Source organism: Triturus cristatus, chromosome 6, assembly GCF_964204655.1.
Source record: "Triturus cristatus chromosome 6, aTriCri1.1, whole genome shotgun sequence".
Taxonomy (NCBI): Eukaryota; Metazoa; Chordata; class Amphibia; order Caudata; family Salamandridae; genus Triturus; species Triturus cristatus.
In genome coordinates this window covers 1,342,039,790-1,342,067,429 of record NC_140589.1, presented here as the reverse complement: position 1 = coordinate 1,342,067,429, position 27,640 = coordinate 1,342,039,790, and the positions used below count along the sequence as shown (strand labels likewise).

Genomic DNA, 27,640 nt, shown 5'->3' with positions numbered 1-27,640 from the left:
GTAAAACTACTGTTCACCATGGAAGTGAGCTCCTGGTATTAAAAGTGCATGTTTCAGTCTGCATGTCAGAATTTTTTAATGAAATAGAAGAGGATTTGAGAAGTCACTCAAAATGTGCCCTCATTTTCTTTCTTCAGCATTAATCATAATTTCTATGGCAAAATGGCAAAATGAACCCCCTCATTGTGTTCCTTTTTAAATTAAATGTTTTAAGTGTTACCAGTTTATTCCAATCAAGATGGTTTCAGGTGTACCATACTTTTGTCATAATGAAGACAGTAAGCGCTCTAGTTGTTTTTAAGAACACTCTGGGACATTCTGTCATTGGGCTATACTTGGGTTACATCTGGGTGATATTTGGGCTACATTTGGGCTCTTTTGTCTCTGGTGGCCATCTTGGGAGACTTATTTGTTATGAAGTTTCCTAATTTCCTCATTTACTGCAGTCTCCTCAGTAGAAAATACTTTCAGTTTTTTACTTTGATTCCATCAAGAAGGCATTCAGATGTGTCACACATTTGCCATGAATTCAGAATGTTAGCACTCTTTTTGTTCATTAGATCACTGTAGTAAAGCTACTGCTCACCAGGGAAAACTGCTGCTGGTATTGAAAGTGCATGTTTCAGTCTGCATGTCAGAATTTTTTACTGAAATAGAAGAGGATTTGAGAAGTCACTCAAAATGTGCCCTCATTTTTCTTTCTGCAGCACTAATCATACTTTTTATGGATAAATGAACCCCCTCATTTTGTTCCTTTTTAAATTAAATGTTTTAAGAGTTACCACTTTAATCCAAGCAAGATGGCTTCAAGTGTGCCATACGTTTATCATAAGTAGGACTGTTAGCGCTCTAGTTGTTCTTTGGAACACTCTGGGAAGCTGCAGTAGAACACAAAGGAATCAACTGACAGTCTCTGCCCTTGTTGGATGTACATGTTTTACTGAGAATGTCAGACTTCATTCTCACATGACTGAGAAAGATAATGTGAATTTACAGAAAATAAGCTAGCAGTTTAGCTTATAGATCACCTTCCAAACCTCTGTGGGAAAAGCATGAGAAAATATTTTTCTCTCAATCATGATATCCCAGCAGAAGGCTTTTTCACATGGTGAAATCACCTTAGAACATACCACAATTCCTAAAATGAGTATGGTACCATCAACAAATGATTTATAATGTAACTAAAGTATTAAAACCTTCTATTAACTGCAATGCTTTTTAATGAGGTGCTATCATGTATATTGGTCCCAAGATGGCTGCCAACACTTCTTGGATGAAGTGCTGACAGCCAATCAGATCTCAGGATGAGATGTGTGGTTAGGCTCCGCCCACATATATGTATGATTTTACTTTTGATTTTCTCAGGAACTACTGAAAAGATTGACACCAAACCTGCAAAAGGCACATCCCTGAGCTGAGGACTACCTCTCTGCCAAATTTCATGTAATTCTGTTCAGCCGTTCGGGCTGCACCTTGGACTAAAGGTCCCTATGGAAAATTGCATGGGGAAAACGCGTTTTGGGACCCCCCTTTTTTCTCAGCCCCCGCTTGACGAATCCCCCCGAGACTTTCAGGGTAGGAGCGGAGCGGAGCGCCCCACCTATTTTGAAAATTTCGCGAGGATTCGTCAACCGGCGCCAAAGTTATTCCAAATAGAATGTTGCGGATTTCCTATGGAAACACGGTCCTAACTATAACTATCTGCTGGCGACCGGCAGTAGATAATATGTATTTTAGATAGGTATATATATATGAATAAGCGGCATGGGAATTCGCTATATACTTGGTGATGTACAAGATTCTGTACATTGTGGAAAAAAATGCATATCTACGTTACAACTGCTATCTATTCAGATTCAAGCGTATAAATCTATGAAAGGTACCCCAATACTAGATAAGAAAATAAGTTACTTACCTGTAAACTGTGGTTCTCCAGTATTGATATCTTTCATAGATTCACATGCAACCTCCCCTCCTCCCCATAGAGGCACCCCTGTTGTTTTATTAGATTTACACTACACTTGTGCTCGAAAATCTGAGAGCCTGAGCCACTGCGGAGAGGGTTCTAGAGGGTGCTGTCGCCTGATTGGCTGACGTTTGGACCATCCTAATGACTAGGACGAGATATTAAAGTGAATGGTGTTTCTGTATGAATGATTCAAGCATGTGAATGTATGAAAGATACCAATACTGGAGAACCACAGTTTACAGGTAAGTAACTTATTTTCTTCCTGCCCTTTCCCGGTGACACAGGGCAGCCCAGCAAGATGACTTGCTGCGCTGCCCTGGAGCCACAGTAGTAATAAATATTCTACACAGTTTCTAGTATCAGACTTGGCTAAGGGCCTGATTACGAGTCTGGCGGTCTTGGGACCGACAGACTCACTGTGGTGTAGGGGTGTCGGTCCACCATTTTGCCGATTCCGACTTTCAAAATCGTATCAGCATTGGACCGCCAGCTCCGCCACAATGCAATATGCTGAGCGGGAGCCCCGCCATGGGGATACATTGCCCCCCGCCATGGGGATAAATTGCCCCCCGCCATAGAGATACATTCAGGGGGGCACAACATGTGCCCCCCTGTCTGTATCCCCACAAAGTTCCAGCACGGCATAGACATCACCATCCATGCCGTGCTGGAACTTTTTTGCCATTCCAATTGCGGTGCCTGTTTTCCAGGCACTGCCGTGGGAAAGGCAAATAACCGCTGCCCTTATTGCAAGTTGCCAACAGTCCTTGCACAGGTTTGGCGCAGCAGAGGCGGCGTTGCGCTAAACTCGTAATCAGGCCCAAAATGCTCACAAAGTTATATTATATCGATTTTTAAAGCGCAAACAAATACCCATAGGTGTCTAGGCACTGCAGCATAGGTAGCGTATAACAAAACCAGGAATTAAGGTTAAAAAAAATCTGACAGATTAGGAATAAGGGTCTGGTAATAGTAGGTCAAATTGATGTTAGTGGGGAAAATGCAGGAATGCTATAATGGAAAAAGCCACATCTTTAGGCTTTTTCTGAATGCAAACAGATTTGAGATTGATCTGATAGAGCAAGGAAGGACATTCCATTCTTTAGCAGTGGAATTTACAAAACTTCCTTCTCCCCAATTAGATCGTTTGAATCTGTTCACAACTACTTTGTGAGTGCCCATAGATCTTTGGTCCCTTCCAGGGATATACCATTTAAAGGCCTGTTTGAAACTCAGGGCATTCTCCATGAAGCGCCTTATGGCAAGGCAAAGAGCCTTAAATCTAATGCGCTGTTTAACATGTAACCAGTGAAGACGTTTTAAAGGCCTGGGTGACTGACTGATGTTTGGGAATTCCCAAAAGTACCAAAAACAACAGAGGGAGTGAAGAGGTGCAATACGTTGTGGACTCGGCCTCCTCTACAAGTTATGAAAAAACTAAGAAAGTCCACTCTAATTTAAAAACAATACTATCCTTACAAAAGTGACAAAACCAAAGAAAACTATTGGGTTTCCTAAATAGGAAAAACAATATGTGTTCTAAAATAACCCTCACCCACCAAAAGGTGCCGTGGTGGCATGCTTCATCATCGGGTTCTACCCGCCCCGCTGCGGGACGGGGCATGCTACGACCGATGGAGACGTGGGAGCACTTACTAGTGAAGTGATATTATGTGTTTGATGTGAGTGTGGAAGGGTCAGGAAATGAGTGAGTTAAAAAAATACCTGGCTACGTGGAAAACTAAATTTCAATACTCCCTATAGCTGGTATTAATAAAAAGTGGGGAAATGGAGGAAAGGGTGCTGTAATGGGCAGTTTCCCCTCAGGTCTACATGTTTCGAAGCCTACCCCTAAGCTTCTCTTCAGAACCAAGGGTGTTGATCCCTTGTACCACTCTAACTATATACCTCATATGGTCAGCCTGGTCAATGTCGAGGGCTAATATACATTAGGTCAACATACATTTATCAAATACCTACTCCTTTAAAAAAAAAAAAGGGATCTTGATGGATAGAGTAAGAACATGGTTATTATCCGTAGTATATACTCTAATATACTAAAACCACTTCACCACACTCGTGAAAGGTCAAGTAGTGATATAGTTTTCACTTAGTGCACGACTGCTCATTGTTATTTTCACGTGCGTATCGTGCTGCCCTTTTGTTGTTCTTTAAGACGTACAAGACATTACAAAACATATAATGAAAAACACACACTCTAAACGAGTTGTCATTTGACAGAGAATGGTGCCATTTTTGATGCATAAGTGCAGTGTACCAATTGGTATCTAAGTAGGAGAGAAAATACAATGTGACAAAATCTCAACATCCTCTAAGAATGTCATAGTAATAGGTAACGTACACTTTGGGTGCCTAATTCAGGCCCCATGGGCTTCAACACGGGACGGGAGGAGCACTTCTAGTCAAACACTGTGGGTAAAGGAAGGATTAAGTCAAAGTATGGTGAAAAAACAGTAAAATGTATGGATTTGCTGACCGGGGTGCCGGCTATGCCGTACTCACTTCATCAAAGCTGCTCTCTCACCCAAGCACTCCCTGCCTGTGGCTCCGATGAACAAGGAGTGTCTGCCGAATGCCGGTATAAGTATCCGGTTAGTTCTGCAATGAGCGTGCGTGTGGATCTACACGCTAGAATGCTAACCACCCAAGATGGCCGCCTGTCTTGAGTATGACAAACTTCCTGTTCTGAGAAGAGCATGTGCTATACAACTAGAACGCTGATATCACAAAATGGTCGCCCGATGTGGCACTACTTCCTGGTCGGTTTTGTTCGCCAATAGGAGTTAGCGGATGCACTCAGATTAGTCTCCTATGCCCAAAAGGGTGGGAAATGAAAATTAAAGTCTGAGGCATATCTTAAAGCTATCATGGGTATGACTAACTTCCTGTTCTGTGAAGAACACGTGCTATACAACTAGAATGCTGAAATCACAAAAGGGCCGCCCGATGTGGCACTTCTTTGGGGTTTGTTAGCTAAAAGGAGTTCGTGGATGCACTCAGATTAGCCTGTCATGCCCAAAAGAGTGGGAAATGAAAATTAAAACTAGTGTCATCAGGAGCTATTTGACGTTTTTAGAAAGTTAAAGGAAGGGGTTCATTTTAAGAGTGTTCTGATTAATGATTGCTTACAGAAGGAGACTGTAAGAAATCTACTTAATTTGCCCCAATGACATGTCATCATTCAGGCCCCTAGTATGTGTATCCAGGCGGAAAACCCAATGCTGTTCCTTTTCGAACAAAGTTGCTTCTGTGTCCATTTGTTCAATGACTGTCCGTTGTAGGTCTAGTATGGTGTGGTTGGTTTCTAAGTAATGTGTTGACATTTTAGTTGTTGCTCTCTTGCATTTCGCATTGCTCCTATGTTTGCCAATGCGTACTTTCACAGGGCGTGTTGTCATACCGATATATTGTAGACTACACAGGCAGATGGTCATGTAGATTACGTTTTTGCTGTTACACGTAGTGAATCTACGTTGTTCCCATTTCGTGTCATTGTTGAAGGTAATGTTTTCACTCATTCTGGTTAGATGGCATACACTACAGTGTCCACAGGGGTGATGGCCTATCAGTTGCGGAAGTAGAGTGTTTGATACAACAATTTCTGTCACTTTCCAAGGTCTTGTATGCACAACTAAATTGCGCACACTTTTCACTCTTCTGTGCGAATACATAGGCTTGGGGAAGTTAGAGTGTCTGCAGTTGAGTGTGCACCAGTGCTTGTTGATTATTTTGTTTACTTGATTGGAAATGTGTTAAATGTTGTTATACAGATAGGTCTGTCATCTTTGAATTTCTGTGGTGTAGGTTCCAATAGAGCGTCCCTGCTGTTATTCCTAGCGCGTTTGAAGGCGTTTGCCACCACTTTGGTCGGGTAGTTTCTTTTCACCAATTTTTTCCGCAGATCTTCTACTTGGGCTTTGCAATCCTTGACATCAGAGCAGTTTTTCCTCAGTCGTAAGAACTGACCATAAGGGAGATTGTCCCGCAAGTGTCGGTTGGAAGCTGTCATACAGAAGGAGGCAGTTTTTTTACGTTGCTTTGAAATGTGTTGTAGTTATCAAGCAGCCATCTTTTGGGAAGATGTTGAGGTCCAGAAATACTAGTTCGTTATTGGAGATGATATTAGTGAATTTAAGGAACTGATTCTGATGATTCAACCAAGTCATGAATCTGCTGGCTGTTTACTCATCGTCCATTCCAAATGACGAGAACGTCATCTATGTAGCGCTTCCATACCCTGATATGTCGTTGGACAGGATTATTAGGGTTAAGAATTTTAAGTGACTCCAGGTGATGGACATATAGAGCGGCTATACTAGGGGCGAATGTTCTGCCCATGCCGGTCCCGTGCTTCTGGAGGTAGAGTGTGTTTTTATATTGAGAGAAGTGTTTGGTAAGAGCCATTTTGCAACAGTCCATTACTATGTTGTGTGGGGTCTGGTACTGCAAATCAATCTCAAAGAGTACATCTTCTGTGATGCACAAAGTCTCATCGTGAGGCAGGCTAGTGTAGAGGCTCTCTACATCCAAGCCCATAAGTAATTCCCTTGTTGGGTCTAAACTCATGTCGTTTAATAGCCTCAGTACATCTTTAGTGTCCTTGAGATAGATATCTGTTTGTTGTACAAGAGGGTGCAAGAAAGCATCAGCAAATTTAGACAAAGGTTCTAAAATGGACCCAATGTCTGATACAATTGGTCGTCCTGGAGGTTGCGATAAGCTTTTGTGGTTTTTGGGTATTGTGTAGAAATAGGGAATAGTTGGTGACTTGGTCATGAGAAATTCCCCTTCCTCAGTTGACACCCAGTCATGGTAGATGGCTTCCTCTACCATGCTGGCGATCTGGATCCGAATGGACTCTGTCGGGTCCTCTGTCAGGATCTCGTAATTCCTTCATTCCTGTAGGAGGTGTTGACATACCTGGACATATGCCTGCGAGGATTTCATCACTCTTGCTCCTCCCTTATCGGCCGGCTTAATGACTATGTCGTTGTTGTTGGCAGTTCCCTAATGGCTCTTTTTTGCTCTTTTGTGGTGTTATGAAAAGTACGATGGTTGGCTTGGTTGATTTCTTCAACCTCCTTCATGACCACTTTCTCAAACGCCCATATCTCCACCGGTAACAAACTGTCATGGGGGGTAAAGGTAGATTTTACCCTCAGACCTGTGTCATCATCTCCTTTGGTTTGTGGTTCCTTGTCATTGAAGTAGGTTCTGAGTTTCAACTTCCTTATGAGCTCATTGATCTCCTTGAAAAGTTTGAACTTGTCTAGTCTCTCCGTGGGTGCAAAACCCAATCCTTTCTCCAGGAGTTAGGTCTTGGTCGGTGTGATTCACCACTAAGTGGTCTTTCTGCTGGTTGCTGGTCAATTGCTCAGGGCACTGGTCATGCTTCTGGTCGATACCCCGGATGCTTCCTCTTCTGTGGCCCAGTAGACTTGGCTCCTCTTCCGATTCCATCCTCTCCTGGGGCAGGGCGCAACCCTAAAAAAAAGGGGGGTTTGGTTGGTAGTACTGGAAGTCTTGTGGGACATTCCAGTGGTTGAATGGTGCTGGGGCACTTGGGGCATCTGTGGACCATTAGGATAAGGGAGATAGGGTGGGGGACCTTGGCAGTTGCCCCATCCGTGTTGTCCTCTGTAGTTTGCTCTTCTTCCCTGGTTCCTTCTTCCCTGGTACTTAGATCCACTGTGCCTACTTGACCCCGAGCTGTTGGAGCCTGAGTCTGAAGTGTCCCCATCGGTATTCAAATCCTGATGTTTTGATGATGGGACATGGTCGTATGTATGTGTATACCCTTTTTTGGCTAAATCGTCCTGTATCCTTCTTCAATTTGGTGTACTGACTTTGTTTAACGGGGACTTCAAACTCATTCATTGTTTGGTTGAGTTCCTCAAGACGTTTCTTTAGGACACTGATCAATGGTAACTTTGAAGATGAACATCGATAGTTTGTATTTCTGTCTTTAATTCCTGGTCAATGCGGGTGGCAGTTTTTATTATTAGTATAAGCCAATCCCATGTGCAGTGTCAGGATATTAAGGACCAGTCTTTCTTAAAAACCATGTCATGTTGAAAAATAAAGGGTTCGTTTTTCACTATCAGACCTTGAGGGGCAGCGTTGGCCCTTAAGTATTCAGTCATCAAGAGACCTTGTAATGCAGTTCTTAACTGTGTCCGTCTTATTGTTGTCAATTCATCCCAATCCTTATTGTGTGGACTTGGTTCTGAGTTATTTGATCCCTCAAAAGGGGTAATGGTGGATAAAATCCTTTCTACCTCTTAGTCAGAGAAAGTAAGGCCTGTGATCTCGGCCATGGTAGAGTGTGTGTGTAGACCCTTGGATTGTATGATCCGGTCTAATATAAATGCGTATCTGGGGAGGGCTACCCCTAGGGGAATCTGAACGAACTCCCACAGCTGTGCACTGTCTAGATAATACCAAAAACAAAAGAGGGAGTGAAGAGGTGCAATAATTTGTGGACTCAGCCTCCTCTACAAGTTATGAAAAAACAAACAAAGTCCACTCTAATTTGAAAATAATGCTATCCTTACAAAAGTGACTAAACCAAAGAGAACTATTGGGTTTCCTAAATATGAAAAACAATATGTGTTCTAAAATAACCCTCACTCACCAAAAGGTCCCTTGGTGGCATGCTTCATCATCGGGTTCTTCCTGCCCCACTGCGGGATGGGGCGTTCTATGACTGATGAAGACGTGGGAGCACTTACTAGTGAATTGATATTATGTGTTGGATGTGGGAGTGGAAGGGTCTGGTATTTAGTGAGTTAAAAATATCTGGCTGCGTGGAAAACTAAACTCTAATACTTCCTATAGCTGGTATTAATAAAAAGTGGGGAAACGGAGGAAGGGGTGCTGTAATGGGCAGTTTCCTGTCAGGTCTACTTGTTTCGAAGCCTACCCCTAAGCTTCTCTTTAGGACCAAGGGTGTTGATTCCTTGTACCACTCTAACTATATACCTTATATGGTCAGCCTGGTCAATGTCGAGAGCTAATAAACATTAGGTCAACATATATTCATTAAATACCTACCTGGTATTCTCCTTTAAAAATCAACTATCTGGAAGGATAGAGTAAGAACATAGTTATTAGACGTACTATAAACTCTAATTTACTAAAATCACTTCACCACACTCGTTAAAGGTCAAGTAGTGATATAGTTTTCACTTAGTGACTTAGTGCTGATCCCTTGATCCCGACAGCCCGAAACGCTCGACCAGCACCTTGTGGTCAACGGTATCAAAGGTTGCCAACAGGTCGAGGAGTATTAGAGCAGTATTCCCACCTTCATCGACTATGGATCTACTCTTCTCAGTTGATTTTATTAAGGCAGATTCGGTGCCTAGATGAGCTCATGAAAATGAGTGAATGGATTTTACAAGTAGCAAAAAGTTAAATGGTTTCAGCTGAGCAAGCTGTTTTGCAAATTTGATATCTTTTGTGCCAAGACAAACATGACTTACCTCTAGAAACAGGCACATCTGGAAGTCAAAGTTAGTATGAGCAAGAAAATATGTCTGCAGCAGATGATGGGTACTTTAAAGAAAAGCTATATGCTTAAACATTTTATGAACTCTAATTTGTTTAGTCTTTTTCATTAACTATTTTCTACTTTTTAAAATCTTTTATTCTAAATTGGTTGATACTCCCTGTTGCCCGTACACTTCAATGTCTTTCCTCATAGGCATACTCCTCATACCACTCTTCCTTCCTTGTCTGCCTGGTTCCTCTTTACTGCTGTTTGTCAGTTGTGATGTGAAGTGCTCTTTTTTCCTGTAAATGTGTTTTATTCTTTTATTTTAAAAAGGATTTTCAAAATTGTAGTATTTCGAAGAAAATAACGTTTCAAATATTTTCTTTAGAAGTGTCATTTTGGCAGTGTATGATTTTGAAGTGACTACTTTGCAACATTCTCATACTCCTGAGGGTCTCAACTCAACCATGTTACTTAACTGTCAAAAAGCTGGAATATCTAAGGTTATGTTAGCATGAAAAAAGAACAAGGTGTGAACCAAAATATCCTCATCCTACTGATTGACCTAAGAAAATATATTCTGGAAGCAGAACGTACCACAATATTCAAGATCACCCCAGATTTCAGATCACCCAACATTTTACCTCAGAGGGTTCTCCTTCCCCATTTCAATTTAGCAGAGTAATAATCATAAGTAACTGGGATCACTCAATAAATGAGTTCAGGTCAAAGAAAAATGTAAGGGTTTTATTAAAAAAGCTCTGTAATGAAACAGTACAGAATAAATGCCACGAAGGCTTAAATGCAGCATTAAACAGAAGGGGTAGAATCAGAAAATGATTTTACCTCCCAAATGTACAGCAATGTCTTAAATAAACCGAACAGCTTGTAGAAATGGAAAGGCTTCTAAAATCTGTCTCACTCCCAAAATCAAGGAGTTCTTATACACAATTCTTGCATAACAAATTTGAGAAAAGCAGAATTATCAAGGCATGCTCATAAGTAACAATTCTTTTGGCAGGTCAGAAAACTACAGGTCATTATCTAACTACATAAGAACTATCACATTTTTGTTGGTATCCAGCATCTTTCATGTTATTGCCATCCAGTTATGTTTAAAATAATATAGGGGGCGAGATGGGAGGGGAAGGGGGAAGACCAGGAGTGAATGACAGATTAGCATCAGATCAGAAACCATGTTATGCAAGATGGCAGTTTCATATAAATGTGGAACATGCAATATGCTAAAAAATGCATTTCTAAACATCATATTAAAATTGCTGTGAGTGTATCATGTTAATTCAGCATTTGTGGATTGGTTTCAACATAAAACTATTTATTATTAATATTTTCCACAAAAAATACATACTCAGAAAAAACGCGACAGCAATGGCCAAATTAAAACAATTGAATATCTTAGAACCTCTAAAAAAAAAAATTTCAAATATTCTGGCAGGGTAGTGAAATCATTTCAACTACTTACATCTGTGCAACTAAAAGTTAAACTAACAAACCAAAAAACATGACAGGCCATAAATGTAACAAAATAAAACGCAGTTCATCTTTATTGCTGCTGATCTAAGCCATCTGTGCGGTGGAGTAGCCTAACCCACTAAGAGACTAGAAATCAAAGAAATCACAAAGAAGCGTATGTATTTCTTTAATTAACATTTTGAATGTATCTAAAGGAACAAAATTGGTCCACTTAGGTTTGATCTCGGAAAGTGGCTTGAAGGTAGATTAAGAATGAAAGTAAGTCTGCTGTAATAACCTAGAGAAGTACTTGAAATTAATACCTAACCATAATGTATTTTTTACTGATTTGGGTTAATATTTTAATGATGTATTGTATGAAACAGCACACCCTTGCCCTCAGTACTCAGCATTATGCCTTACTCAGCAGAGAATAGTCATAGGTTGGATGCCAGCAATGCTTTGTCCCCGCTGCCACACACCCAGTGCCCATGGACATAGGCTTCAGCATAACCATGGACTTTCGGTACAGGATGTACATTTTGGTTTTGGTTTCTCACCACAAGTGAACACTGGCCAGGTCCCTGTAGATCCAAATTCAATGCATGGTGTTGGTCCATAACATTCATACAATCTCCCAGCCCAGTATGCATTGGCATGAGACCGAAACCTAAGCCCTTCCCACTGTTGATCATGTAGCAAGTACCAAATTCCAATACAGACTGCAGATTTGCTGCATGAGCAGTGGACACAGGGCATAGTCTGTAAGATTGCTCTAATCACAGTTCAACTACCCTACATAACTGCTGGACACAGCCTTCAGTCATGCCCAACATACTGAGTGCAGGGCTAGGTCCACACTGTGTCCATATTAAAGTGATCAGTCTCCCAGTTACCACGATGCTGCTTCCTGGTCCTAGGAGAAACGTTCTTTGGCCACCCAAAATGTGTACTGTATGCAGTACTCCTAGCCCTATGGATATGCCAGTAAGCTTCTAGGCAAAAGGTGTGCTCTTCACTGATAACCTTTACAATAGTACTTGATTACTCACTTAGCAAAGCATTTGGCAATGCCTTGTAATCAGTGGGCAAAGGACCTGCTTCTGATCACATCCTGTGGCCAGTATCCTTGCGTGTAAACTGATTAGGAGTACTTTATTTGTGTTCTCACTTACCAATAATTCCTCATGTGAATTTAACAGGGAAGGGCAGCTTTTAAATCATGACCAATCTTCATGCAAGCTTCAAAGCTTAAAATAAATGTGCAGATTTTTAATGCAGATCCAACTTTGAAAACAATCTAATAAATCTTTTGTCTATGGATTCCACAGTACCAACTGTTACTGTGTGTGTGGACCTTTGTGCAGTAGCTATTTAGGGATACATTTAGGGTATAGCTAAGGTTAATTTATAGTCCTGTGTAGGTAGAGGAACATGAATGACAGCTCACCCTAGCTTTGCTTTTTAAGAAAATGTAGGGCACGAGTTATATTACTTGAGATAACTATACCTGGTGAATTTCAGTGGTTTTGTTTGTTTAAAACAGTAGGATTTAACTGACATGTTCACCAAATTATAATGCCCCTTTAACCTTTGTTTTTTTCATTGAATTTCTAAGGGTTTTTTTAATTTACATTAAGGAATTCTGTACAATATGTACAGTCCATAATATGAATGATAGCAAATCATGCCCTAAATTCCTTATGACCTTGCATATGATGTTTAGTGGCAGGCCAAAGGCCATACCATGTGCACACTACATACAGATATCTCACAAATGCCGATGCATTGCCTTGCCTATAGACAAGTCATCTTTAGAGGTAGCGGCACATTATGTCATTAAAAAATGCATGACGCCATCTGAAAAGCCTTCAATAAGGAATATTAAGATTTTCTACACACATTATACTATGTTGAATAAAAACCATAGAAATTCCAGAAATAAACTTCGGTTGAAGGAATGATGGTTAGGTTTGTCACAAAACCTAAACAGATAAAAATTGCAAGCCATACATTGCTTTCACCAAAGCATTGTGAAAGACCTCACACATCAATGACATCTCACGGCGAGCTCTAATTTTACTTGACTGCAACTGACTTAATGATGATATGGAAGCCAATATTAAAAAAGGACCTCAATATTGCTGCTCTTAAGCATGCCTACAAGCAATTTTAGCTTTTTCCAGGCCAGGAATTTGAATTGTGTTACTTCTGCCAAACATACATGATTTAGCAAAGGGGCATGCATCTATGTAATTCAGTTACTGAGTTGTTTATAAGATGTCTCTCCTTATCACAATTGTCATAGTGACACAAGTTGAAAATGTTGATATTTTACAATTTGCTGCATCTCCTCATATGAGCTACCCCATATCGCTTCTAGTCAAACTCATGTTTTTAGTAGTCCAAAAGCCATGCCCAAGCCCACTCAACATTTGATGCCCAAACAATGTTTATTATTTGGTTTCCCCAAGCCGGATCCATATTACTAATATCAAATGTTTCATTACTACTCTAGGCTTCTCACCTTTCAATAAAAACTTTCTGAAACGAGCTTCGAGTTTCTTTATATGGGTCAGCAGTAATAGAAAAGGTAAGACCTCTGGTCTCAATTACATGTTTCTCAAAAAAACACCCATCTGTAATGTCACATTTCATCAAACCCATGACAGGGGAAATAAATCCATGTTAACTTCCTTCATCTTTTCCAGTGCATTAAAAAAATCAGTTTGCTCTGGCACAGGTACTACCAGCATTTAACAATACTTATCCCACAGACAATTAAATGAAATTATTATTTTAGCAAGGAAATTCTTACTCTTTCCTATCTCACGGAATAAGTTTGATTGACACTTTTACATTCTTCGTACCATGTTGACATCAGTAGAATATACTGATATGATCAGTTATACTTCCTTTGTTATATTTACTTTTTTTTTAAATTATTTTGCCTAATGTATATCTCATGCATGTCATACTTAAGAGGTTCAGCTGATCATTCTGCACTATGTTTGGTTTCTCCTGACATCATCATTGATTTACTCATGGATACTTAATGGTTTTTGCTGTCTCTAATCAGAAATTAAAAGAAAAAGCTAGACGACCGTAGAGCATGTTTAGCATATTTTTCACAGACTTTGACCTGAAACACAGATAAGAACATCACACTTTATTGCATACCAGCTTGACAACATGCTTAGGCTATTTATTGGAAGTTGAAGAGAGGGGCATGCATCATTGCATAGCCAGGCTGGAGTGAAAAGTCCCGAAGTAACATGAACACATGAAAAACATCAGTCAGAACACCCTATAGGTGGTTTAAAGATCATTGCAAAACCCCTTGTTAAATTTGCTGGTATGGTGTCCAACAGGTTTTCTCAAATGCCGCACTCATTGGGTGCTATTTTACATAAAACATAGGGGGGCCATATTCCTAAGACACAAAGGACTGCCCAGGCTTTCAAGGTTTTGACTGCCATGGTGTTGCAAGGAGGGCTATATAAAAAATATTGTATCACAGGTTTTCCCCAGCGATGCGCCTCTTTTCATATATGTAGCCCTGATTCTACATTTCCTCCTTCCCTGGGACTCTGGCTGGTCATCCTGGCTGTTGGGGGGGTTTGGGGAGGATGTTGATCTGTGCTGCACTTGTCCTTGCCTGCTCTATTCTGCATTCCATTGTTTTTCTTTTATATTTTAATTGGAGGTGGACTTATTGGCTATTTCTGCCTCTAGAGGCAGTAAAGGTAAAGTTCTGCTGACTAGCATGAGTTTTTTGCCCGCAAATTGGTGTCTCGTCAGTTTTCCCACGCTAATGTCAGAATTTGTATCGCCTTCATGCGAGTGTTAGCGGCAGTTTTCACCGTGGCTACCTGAAACTATCGCCATGTAGCAACGTATTGTAAATACATCGCAAACAGGGCTAACGCTAGTTAGCAACTGTTCTTGTACATATATCCCTAGGTTTGGATCTGACGAATTGTGGGTGTTGTTCATGCCATTTAATTAAAGGGAATCTTGAAGCAACTTTGGGATGATGAATTGTGGTCTGTCTTCTGCCCAGTCTTCTCTCAGGTATCCACAACAGTATTGCAGATGACGGTCAGTTTAACCACAAAGCAATGGCCCCTACCTGCCATTGATCTTGGGAAAACCGGTAGTAAATAGGAGATTTCACTTTTTGCTGAAAATGACTCATTCAGAACAACTGTCATTATGGTTCTCACAGTTCTGACCATAGATTTAATCGTGCTAGAGGTGGAGAAGCTAACAAATTAACACTTTGCGATGAGCCACACCCAAGGCAGGGGTCTGGCTTGGATGTTAAATCCCATGCACGAGCCAAGCCCTGAACATGTTTGCCATGTAAGCCATACAACAACCATAATGCAAAATATGATAAAGTTTCTTCAAAATTGTTAAAAAATGCCTTTCTGTAACAAGTGGAATTTTTGACAATGATACATCACATTATTGAACTGCACGGAGAAGTACTTATTAAAGTGATAGATTTTTAAAGATGAACTCAGAACCATTGCTGCCCCTCAACCTGGTGACAGTGCTATTAGTGAACTAAGAGGCAGGACAATTGTCATGTGAACTCTTTGTGTGGCCCAGATTCTTATAAATAGAGCAATATTTTAGTTTAATCACACACAATAGGTTTTTGTACATCAGGAATTTTTAACTCATGTATTTGAAGGAACTTTCAATGTCATAGTGAAGACAAGGGAGGATCGATAAAAGAAAATATTTGCCTAAGATCAAACAATTTGCTTAAGCAGGGAAGCTGCGATTAATCCTGGTTTTCTGATTTCACTTTGTTCCATCAGGCCACTATTGGTGTTTATTTGTCTCTCCTTTTTACCTCAAATGTTAATGGTTTATTTTTACCTCTTTGTGCATGAGGGTAGAGCGAGGTTGTAAGACAGGAGCTACATAAAAGCTGGGCTCATTATGGGCTCAAGGTTCCAAGGGGACCTTGAGCTGAGCCAGAGCCAGCTTGAGGCTCGAACCTGGCTCGCCCTTTCAGTGGTTTGCCCACCTCTAGATAGAGCTGCAGTCAGCCAGTATGGTGCATGCTTACGAACAAGGCCCTTGGAAAGGCTACTGTAAAAAACGCTAAGAGAAAAACTAGATATGGGTGTTAGCACTCAGGTGCAATTGTTTGCTTTCAGAGTGGTTGAGGGGTTCTGATGCTAGTGGGATAAGGTGGCATGACAAAAGGTATGTTTGACTTTTTTTAGGGGAATCTCTGAAGGGATAGTGCAAAGGCAGGGCAACAAGCATTATTTGACATTGTTGATGGATTGGAGAATGGGCAGCTCACAGAGTGGTGTGGAACGGTGGAAGGACCACGGTGTGCAAAGTTGTGCAGCTGAAATTTCAATAGAAAGAAGGAAACTTAGTGGCTGTTTGCGGCTTTGAGCAATGATTATTGGTCTGAGGAGCAGTAGATGAACTAGCACGTATTAGCAGATATTTATGCCCATGGTTTTAGCCACCACCGTGTGGAATGCCGCCCTTACCCACAATGTCCCGTTCTGAGCATTACCACTGCATAACTCCAATGGAGCTGTCACTTTAGGGGCACCCTGACACACTCCTGCCCTGACATTTCCTGCCTTGCCCTCCCTGCACCCATGCCTGCGAGCATGTGCTTGCCATGTACCATCAGTAGGATAACAGGCTTTTCTGCTACATTATGTCCTGCCAAGAGCACTGAATCCTGAGTTGTATTTGTCATAGATAACTTCACTTCAGCCCAGGTAAAGTATGGTTAAATTGGGAAACATTGTCCAGCTTTGTCATTGACAAAGTTCTAACATTTGCCCTACTTCTCAGGCAAAGTTAAAATATTTCCTGAATGTAGACATTACACTAGTGGTATCTATTTTTAGTTAAATATTCAAAAGGATGTGCTATATGAGACAGTATAACATTGTAGATAAGTAGTTGCCAATAATGTGGTGTTTTCTACAATAGGTTTCTATGTGACACCATAGATGGCTGTGCTCTTGTTTTCTATGATGTTACGTGTAACCCCTCTGTTAAGAGGCCTATTCCCACAGTATTTTGGAGTACATAAAGTAATACTCTTTTGGTACTCTTTAAAGTACTCCAACATGCCTTACTTAATTTCCCCCCCAAAAATCTGACATGGGAATATTCAGGGAACATTCATATACATTTAGTTCACATAAAGAGGACTGCTCCCATTTTTACATTTACTCATAGCGAGTTGTATGTTTCTGGGCCGGTTCACAAAAGCATCTAATATTACATAAAAGATTACACCTGTAGTACCACTTCCCATACTTATAAAAACTTTTGTGAATTGAGCTCTATATATTTTCCCAAACTCATGCTTATGTTGCTAATAACAAATATGAATTGATGCACAATAGTTATAGTCCCAGAAAACATTTCAAGTGGGAAAATATATTTTTGGTACATATACATACAGCTTATGCAGTTGAAAGAAATAAAACTATAAAGCCAATAAAAGGGTCATGAGTTTTCTAACTGAGCTCCATAAGCAAGATATCTCTGACCTACATTGGAAGACTATAAGGGACATGGCAGATCCTATTAACAGCTTAAAAATGTAGGAAATATCTGTAACTATAGACTACCAAGTATTTCGCTGTTATAGGATGGCTCTCAGCATATTTGCTGTTTTCTTCCTGGAGAAAAATAGGGTTTGTAGTAGGCTCTGGCAAAATTTCCGTTACAGTGGTGTAATTGCGTGTAATTTGTTGTTGCCCTTTTTATTCAAAATTTCCGAAAGTTACAAGATTACGTGACATAATGCAATTGTGTGTCATTTGCAGCAATAGTTTAGCTCACAGGAACAACGTGAACAACCAGAACACAAGTGGCTGCTGTTTGTGGCACTTGTGTTTTTCTGCTATTTCTTAACCAGAAATGTGTCCTCACATCCAAATCGACACAAAAATTATTTTGTGAAAAATATATTGCCCAATGCTGGCTTTCTTCCATTTTGCATGATTATGCATAATTATGTGTAATTTGCCTGACACTTTATGTAGTTACGCAAATGAAAATTGCCCAACTTTTGCACACCCCTAGGGCGAGATTATTTAATATTTCATGCAACACAATGCAGCAAGAGAACTTGCTGTGCTGCATGAAAGGAAGACAGCAGGAATAAGCCATAATTATCAATATGTGGCAAATCTCTACCTGTGCAGGAGCTCAATCTGCTGACTAGCACCAACATAAGCAACCTTGTACCATGCTGCAAGGCTGCCTTTGTTGTAGGCAGAGTTGTTTTGGTGCAGAAAGGGACACATTACTGCACAAAAACAATCGATAGACGTTTTTACCTCTTCCTAAATGTGCTGCACACTTAGAAAAAGGAAACAGCGAGGATACAAAAAGGTATTTCTCTAGCTGCACCTCCCCTGGGAAGGCATAGCATTTTGACCCATGGATTACCAGTCTTTCAATTCAAATTCAAATGATCTTTATTCGGATATATTTAAAACATCCATAAAAGTACATACAAGTTATTTCATACATTCCAAATCCGTTTTGTTCACATCAAAAGCTCCATAAAATACATCATTAAAATATATAAACAATACACTCAAGATTTTGGGCAGGGTTATTTTTAATAAGATCAGTACTTGGGCAGAGGAAAACAAAATCTTACACCCTTGCCAGTTAGGCTTTAGAAACAATGTAGGGACGGTTGAGCAGTGCCTGAACCTAAACCTAGTTATAGATAAATATATTATAGCAAAAAAATCCCCACTCTACCTAGGTTTTATGGACTTAAGCTCTGCTTTTGATTTTGTAAACCAATCTCGTTTATGGATAGCCTTGCTGAGCTATGGTCTAGATGAATCTCTGGTCCAATTTTTGGCTTATTTACACAGAGATCTAAAAGCCCGTTTTCGCATTAACAACGATGGTGAGGTTTCGGACGAGATTTTAATTGGAAGGGGGGTAAGACAGGGTTGCGTCCTGGCTCCCCTGCTTTTTATTTTATATATAAATGAATTAAACTCATCTCTAGATAAACTAACTACTGATGTCCCGCTCGTCAATGGCAATTCTTTACCCGTACTTCTTTACGCCGACGATGCAGTACTTATAGGCCGTACACCTAATGCACTTCGCACTTTAATCTCAGGCTTTGTTTCTTTTATGGCCGATCTCGACTTATGCACAAATTTCAAAAAATCTTATATAATGTCTTGCGGGCCAAGGAAACATAAAATTCGTCACATAATGTCTGGGAATAACATTTTAGACAGCACTTGCACTTTCCCTTATTTGGGCCTGCTGTTCTCCAATTTTGGATCCTGGCAACCACATGTTGCCAGAGGGAGGAACAAACTGGGTAAAGCCATTAACTCCTTAATTACCTTACGCCAACCAAGACACGCAGAGTTCACCTCATCACTTTTACAAATCTACAAAACCCAGTGCGTCCCGACAGGTACTTATGGTGCCGAGGTGTGGGGTTACTCGAGCTGCACCAATATCCAGATAGAAGAAAACAAATTCTGTAGGAAGGTACTGGGGGGGGTCATTTCGGCCCCGTCATACGTATGTCACAGTGAACTGAACCTGCCTTACATAGAGGATTTTATAAAATCAAGACCCGCTTTGTTTTGGTTAAAAATCTGGCGTAATCAAGCTGCCTCATTGACCCGCGACATAATCTTAGATTGTTTGAAATGTGAGCGGGCAAACTATATTCCTTGGCTTAAAGCGGTACAGACGAGTTTAGAAAGTGTGGAAATGGGGCATCTTTTCTCCGCACCTGAAACAATAAACCCATCGCATAAGCTCACAGTGAAAAGGGCCTTATTCGATCTGTACCGATCGAACAGAGAAAACATTGAATTTAGAAAGCCAGCCATCCTTGGGTACTTACACATACAAGAGCTCTGTACTAGGCCACCTAACAAGCCCCAAGGTTATTTGTGTAAGGAACTGGGCAGATGGAACAGGAGTTTGTTGTTTAGATTTAGGGATGGGAGCGTTGTAAACCTACTTTGCTTCCCCTTAGGTTACTCCTATAATTTAAGAAATCTACCCTGTCCATGTAACCAGGGTGGTAAGCAAAGTTTGATGCATTTTACTCTGTTTTGCGGTTTCTACAAAAAATACACCAAACACTTTCTCATTCCTTATTTTAAAGCCAATGCCCTGACAGATTTCAATGAGGCCTTTAGAACTTTGCGGACACTAAGCAATGATGACTTAATTCACAGAGTTAGTCACTTTCTTCAAACTGCTGTGCGCTCCCGTGCCTCAATGAATACGACTTGAAGTATATCTATCATCTTACATACTTGCATAATGGTTGTTCATATATTATAATGAACTTGGCCTGATAGTTTGTTTATTATCTGTATGTTGCATCCTTGTTCATTAGGTGTACGACAATATATGCTGAAATTACCAGTGTTTATTAATCTGGGAATGTGCCAAAATACATCGGTGGATGCGTGGTAAGACCCATGCTCCACCTTCCCAGGGCAGAGTAACACAAGCCAGCAACTTGCGCTGCCTTGTGGTACTCCAGATTTACCAAGGAACACAGGGCCACGTAATGTGACCTTGCATTGCTTGGTAAATCTGACTAAAGTATTCCTTTGGACACCATGCCATGCAATGATAAATCTGGCCCCTGTTTTTATGTGTCTGCTGCAAAACATAGGCTGCTCCAACTCTGATTTGTAATACATTACTTTTGCTAGATTCAGTAGCGTGTTTTGTTTGGGCTTCCATGGGTCTTCATTCAGAGATTAAGACTACAAAGCCAATATCTCAAATTTATGATGCAACTATATTTTATAAACAATAAAAGAATGGATAATGTGAAAGCGAGCAGGTGCATGATTGCATGATTTGCAATCTCTTATCTGATGGACCTTTTTAAGATGAGTGAGACACAAAGAGAGTGAGCAATAATAAAACAATTCATCTTTCGTGATGCCCATTTGGTCCAACAATAAGGACCAGGAACTAGTTATTGAAGTTAAATAGTTTTATTGCCAATTAATCATCAGACCATTATATATGCATATCAAGAGAATATTAAAAAAGATACAGGATTACGGCTGGTAAACTGAAATATGGCAATAGGTTGAGTCTCAGTAGAATAAGATATGAAATAAACACAGCCACAGAAAAACTAAAACGGAGAAATAGGAATAAGTGTTCCTTAAAGAAACTCCAATTCTCTCTTTGAAACGTGAGTACGTTCTAAAGTCATCTGATCTTGGCATTACGTTTAGAATAAGGATTGTTCATAGGATAGGATAGGGTCTCAAGGAAATACTGAAGTGCGAGAAGGTGTCAGCATAGTAAAGACTGTAGTAGAAATCTTACAGAATTGGAATAAGTGTTTAGCACAAAACTTTACACTTTTAAGAATAAAGGAAGCAGAGAGGGCTGTACTTCTCAAAGTTTAAGGGAATCTGCTCTAACTTCTAACAGTAAGAACACTAATTAAATTCAGTAAACTTCAACAACAACCATACCTCTTTCCACACCACCAGGAACCAATAATTACACTTCTTATGGTTTGTGTTTGCGACATTACCAGACTTCACCATCCCACAGAACTTGGACAGTTATTGAAACCTTGAACACTCTCTGTTCATGATACACAATGACTTGGAGGCTTCATCTGTCCATTAGGTCTTCTCATTTCTTGCCAAGATTTCTCTTCTCAGGCCTTGTTATCAAGAAACTAGTACAGACAACAATACTTTTCACTAGCTAATGAAATCATGAGAAGGCTTCGCCAAAAGAAAGAACACCCTAACCAAGCAAAATACATATCAAAATGAAGGCCTTTACTCTAGCTTTCTTTAACCTAACATTTAAACGTGCACTTCAAATACTTGGTTATACTTCTGCACATGCAACTCAAGACCAAAAGCAAATGTGACTTAAAGAATAAATGCAAACCTGAATACAGAATGCATGTCTTCATGTTAAACTGAACATCAGTGCACCCGTTTATAAAACTCTAGTTTCTATTGTAAATACATTTAATTATTGCGTTTAAATGTGCACACGTGTTAATAACGTTAAGGCACACAATAAGTAGTGTCACATGTAGGTACATAAGAGCATTTCTCTGACCTGTGAGGGTGGAGTCTAAATTGCTCTGCTCCAATGCATACAACCTCCCCATACTTTGTTTGTCAGATCAATATATTTTGAACCAGCACACCTGTGCCATGTTGTGGCACACCCCAAGCATGTGCCAATGATTGTGCCTACTACTTTAAAAAAAATTTGCTTCTATTCAAAAAAAGTTTTCATTCTGTTCTACTGAGAAGATCCCCTCACACTGACCTCCCAATTAAAAAATGATAACAGCTCCAATTGGTTCTGAACAATCTACGAGGACAGAGAATCACATTGAAAATACTTCACATATCTCAAAGTTCTGAGATGCCTTTTTCATAGTTAAATAAAAACTAACGGACGGCAGAGGTGGCCGAAAAAATTAGAAATGCTATATCAGAAAGAGACCATTAGTTATAGATTCCTTACCTTAGAACTACCCAGAGCCAGGCGTCCGACTGGATCCAGAATTTCTTTTTCTCAGCAGTACCCCTGCGCATCAGTAGGCGGTGTGGATTGACTCCACTTGTTGGTGTTGTGGTCGCCAGGATGAAGTTGTGGTGTCTACTTAGACGCTGCCCCTGGGCGCTGACGTCAGCTCTTTCTTTTTCTGCACCAGCCAGCGCAGATCTGGAGAGAGCGTGCCCTTTAGTCACATTTTGACTGAATCTTTTTTGACTTTTGTCAACCTCTTTTTTGAGTCTTCGAACTCCTGGTAGCAGGAGGGATGTCCCATCGTCGGACTGGCTCCAGGCCCTGTAACACCTGTCACAAGTTGATGTGGGTCACCGATCCGCACCTTGTGTGCCTTTGGTGCCTGGATAGCAACGACGGTCCGAAGTCGTGCTCCGACTGCCGGGCCATGAACCCGAAGTCTTTGCGGGAGCGGTCCCCAAAGCTTTTGGAGGCCCGGCAGTCCGCTCCGTGCCTCTCGAGGTCCCCGTCAAGAGGAAGGTCGTAGGTCCGGTCACAGAGTCATCACCATTCCTCTTCGAAGTCTTCGCACTCCTCCGGGAAGTCGAAGCACAAGAAGAAGGCGAAAAAGCATTGTCGCTCTTCTCCTTCTCCCCATCCGTTGCCGATGCGAAATGGGACCCGGAGTGTCATCGCTCTTCGGCTCCTTCCTCGGAGCCCACTGGGATGGTGCCGTGCTTCCCTCCCTTTCCCGGAGCCAGAGCATCCCCTGCCCGGCTTTATCAATTTTACGTAGCGCTGCACATCATCTGTGGGCAGCATGCCTTCGGGCCCCACGGACTCCATTGGGTGCCCTAGGCCTTCGATGGCGGTAGCTCTGACCCTGGTACTGCATGGTCCCCAGGGATCCGGGCCCGAAACTGAATCGGTGCCGGTCGACCTCACGGTACCTTACCCGGCGCCGATTCCAGTGGCAACGCCCCGACACCGGTTGTGCCCCCAACCAGCATCGACCCCAGCCTCACCCCCGACATGGACACAGAGCCGGATGTCATTTAATGTGGGTATCGGCCCCGGGGGTACTTTTGTACCGCTGCTCATCCCTGGCATACCCTACCGCCCTAAGTGGCAGCCAGAGGAAGGTGAGGAGGACTGGGAGGGGTCTATTGACCCTTTAGCAGACTAACTTGAAGAGCCAGACTGAGAAAAGGAGTTGGGTGATGCCAGTGGTCTGGATACTTCCCCAGACCTTGGTATCCTTTCCCACCCCTACCTTGGCTATGGAGGAGGGAGCTTCTTACACAGTGGTGCTGGGTAGGAAGGCTGAGGCCTTGGGCCTTGAGCTTCTTATGGTGGCTGTCAGGACCAACTTCCTGACTGAGGTGCTTCAGCCGGCAGCGGCCTCTTCAGAGCCCCTGCTGCCTTTTAATGAGGCCCTCACTGACATCCTTCTGTTCACTTGGTCCAAGCCCAGCACTGGGGCTCCTGTGGGCAGGATGATTGCTCGACGCCACTGCCCGGCCCTGGGCAACCCACTTTTCCTCACCCAGTACACTACTCAGAGAGCTTGGTGGTCAAAGCCTCATCCTCTAAGGGTGCATTCCCTACTGCTCCCCCAGATAGGGAATCCAAGAATCTAGACCATCTTGGGAAGATGTTTTCTCCCGCCAGCTTAGGACTGCAGTCAGTGAACACTGCATGTCTATTGGGCTGTTGCACACACACGGTGTGGGATATGGCTGCATAAGTGCTGCCACAGTGCCCGGAGGAGGCTCGTGCCGTGCTGAGCGGCGCCGTTGCTGAGGGTTGAGACACAGCAAGGTTCACCATCCACTGTGGGCTGGATACCGCCGACTCGCTGGGTAGAACGGTTTATACATCGGTAACCCTGAGACGCTACGCCTGGCTGAGAACATCTGGCTGCTCCGGGGATGACCAATCTACCCTTTTGCACATGCCCTTTGATGGCCGTTGCCTGTTTGGTGACAAGGCAGTCAACGCGCTTGAGAGCTTCAAGTACATGGCCAGATCCTTAGGCCTCGCAGCAACTTCTCACTCCATGCAGTCTGCCTTTCACCTCTTTCGTGGCTACAGAAGTGGTGCCCCACCACGATCCGCCCAGAGCCACGGAGCCATGCAGGCTACCCAGCCTTTGTGTGGTCGGTGGCGTGGGTCCCACTGTTGAAGTCTGGGGGCCAATGGGCGGGCCAGTCCACCAAAGCCCCCTCTGGAGCAGCCTTCAAACCTTCCTATTCCGACCTTCCAGGCCCACCAGTTGCCAGTGGGCGGCAGAATTTGTCATCGCCTCTCCCACTGGCACATCACGTCAGACAGGTGAGTTCTGCAGATAGTCCGCAGGGGCTACTTACTCCTCTTGGAGACTACCCCTCCCTCCATGCCACCAACAGGGATGTCAACCGCTTCCTCCGGAAGGAGAAGTTCAAGATTTTAACCTTGGCTCAGGTCTTGTCTGCCCGCGACCGCGGAGACTGAATGGTAGCGTTGGACTTGCAGGACGCTTACTTTCACATCCCCATCTTGCCTGCCCATCGGAGTTACCTGCGGTTCACGGTAGGCCACGAGCATTTTCAGTCTACTGTGCTCCCCTTTGGCCTTAACAGCGCCCCTTGAAGGTTCACGAAAGGGATGGCGGTGGTCGCAGCTCATCTGCGCAGATCAGGGGCTCCAGTCTTCCCCTATGTCGACGATTGGCTGTTGAAGGCGAGTTCTCCCAAGGCTGAACTGGGGTGGCGTGGTGAGCAAAGTAACGATGGATTAAACCCAGATCTGTGTCTGGGGGTCAATGTTTTGCCAATGTGCAACATTCCGTCCATCATCATGTGTGTTTTGATGTTCGCCCTATGTGGGAAAGGTATGCCCAGACATGGGTCCCATGCTCACTACGCCACTGGAGTCAAGCTATCCTGGCTGAAGAGGGGTGAAACCCCGAAACTGGTCCTAGGATGCTTGATTCTGGTCCAGGGAAGACATGGCTTGGCAGTTCGGGCTGGACTGTTACCATGAGGCACAGGGTCAAGACTGATTTGCATATGGCCATGTCTGAACTGGGGTGGCGTGGTGAGCAAAATAACGATGGATTAAACCCAGATCTGTGACTGGGGGTGAATGTTTTGGCAATGTGCAACATTCCGTCCATCATCTTGTGTGTTTTGCTGTTCGCTCTATGTGGGAAGGGTATGCCCAGACGTGGGTCCCGTGCTCACTACGCCACTGGAGTCAAGCTATCCTGGCTGAAGAGGGGTGAAACCCCGAAACCGGTCCTGGGATGCTTGTGCGGTCCAGGGAAGACATGGCTAGGCAGTTCGGGCTGGACTCTTCCTATGAGGCACAGAGGCAAGACTGATTTGCATTTGGCCATGTCTGAACTGGGGTGGCGTGGTGAGCAAAATAACGATGGATTAAACCCAGGTCTGTGACTGGGGGTGAATGTTTTGCCAATGTGCAACATTCCGTCCATCATCTTGTGTGTTTCCCTCTGGAGCAGCCTTCAAACCTTCCTATTCTGACCTCCCAGGCCCACCAGTTGCCAGTGGGCAGCAGGATTTGTCATTGCCTCTCCCACTGGCACATCACGTCAGACAGGTGAGTTCTGCAGATAGTCTGAAGGGGCTACTTACTCCCCTTGGAGACTACCCCTCCCTCCATGCCACCAACACTCCAACCCATGTCGGAGGATCATTCGGTCTTTCTCCACCAGGAAGTTACCGCTCTCCTGGCCAAGAGAGCTATCAAATGCATCCCTTTGCCAGAAGTAGGTTGTGGTTGCTACCCCCACTACTTCTTGGTTCCCAAGAAGGACAAAGGCCTGCGTCCTATCTTAGACCTCAGGGATGTCAATCGCTTCTTCCGGAAGGAGAAGTTCAAGATGTTAACCTTGGCTCAGGTCTTGTCTGCCCACATATCCTTCTTGCCTGCTCATCGGCATTACCTGCGGTTCACGGTAGGCCACGAGCATTTTCAGTTTACCGTGCACCCCTTTGGCCTTAACAGTGCCCCTCGGGTGTTCACGAAAGGGATGGCGGTGGTCGCAGCTCATCTGCGCAGATCAGAGGCTCCAGTCTTCCCCTATCTCGACGACTGGCTGTTGAAGGCGAGTTCTCCCAAGGCTGGCGTCTCCCACCTCCAGACTATGGCGGACCTCCTGCATTTGCTGGGGTTCACAGTCAATGTGCCAAAGTCGTACCTGATTCCCTCCCAAAAGCTCCTTTTCATCTGAGAGATTCTGGACACAGCGGAGATTCGGGTCTATCCTCCCAAGCAGCGAGTCCGGGATATTCGGGCTATGATACCGATGTATCAGCCTCTATCCCAGGTTTCAGTGAGAATGACTTTGAGAATGCTAGGCCTCATGGCCTCCTGCATCCTGCTAGTGGATCATGCCAGGTGGCATATATGGGCTCTGCAGTGAGACCTGAGGTTCCAGTGGGCGCGCATCAGGGGAATCTTTCCGATGTCGTCCAGATTTCGGAAGGGACTGCATGTCAGTTACAGTGATGGCTCACTAACCAGGATTGGGTCAGCGGTAGATGCCTCTCCCTTCCACAGTCAGAGTTCACGGTGGTGACAGATGCTTCTCTCTTGGGATGGGGCGGCCACATGGGAGAGGCAGAGATCAGAGGCCTCTGGTCTCCGACGAAGTCCGGGCTCCACATCAACCTTCTGGAGTTCCAGGTGATCCGTCTTACACTGAAGGCATTTCTTCCTTCTGTCAAAGGAAAAGTAATGCAGGTGTACATGGACAACATCACCGCAATGTGGTATTGCAACAAACCGGGAGGGGTGGGGTTGTGGACCCTTTGTCAAGAGGCTCTTCACCTTTGGACATGGTTTGAACATCAGGGCATATCCCTGGTGGTTCAACACCTGGCAGGTTTTCTCCGAACGCCAGGGCGGACAAGCTCAGCCGCCGGTGCATGATGGATCACGAATGGCATCTTCTCTCAGAGGTGGTGCAAGTTCTCTTTCAACAGTAGGGAGAGCCTTGGTTAGATCTGTTTGCCACTGAAGAAAACACACACTGTCAGCAGTTCTGCACATTGGACTTTTTAAGGCGATACTCGCTTATCGACGCTTTTCGCCAGGAGTAGAGTTGTGGCCTCCTGTACGCCTTTCCACCTGTATCA

The 27,640-nt window shown here is 43.0% G+C and overlaps 1 protein-coding gene across 1 annotated transcript in view; it reads left to right on the top strand.

The window, feature by feature from the left end:
* Positions 1-27,640, top strand: part of RYR2 (ryanodine receptor 2) — a 3,458,987-nt gene that overhangs the window by 2,688,046 nt on the left and 743,301 nt on the right. Inside the window, exon 67 of the mRNA XM_085612346.1 lies at positions 13,477-13,551. Coding sequence (XP_085468472.1) covers positions 13,477-13,551 — 75 coding nt within the window. The remainder of the gene's footprint in view (positions 1-13,476; positions 13,552-27,640) is intronic.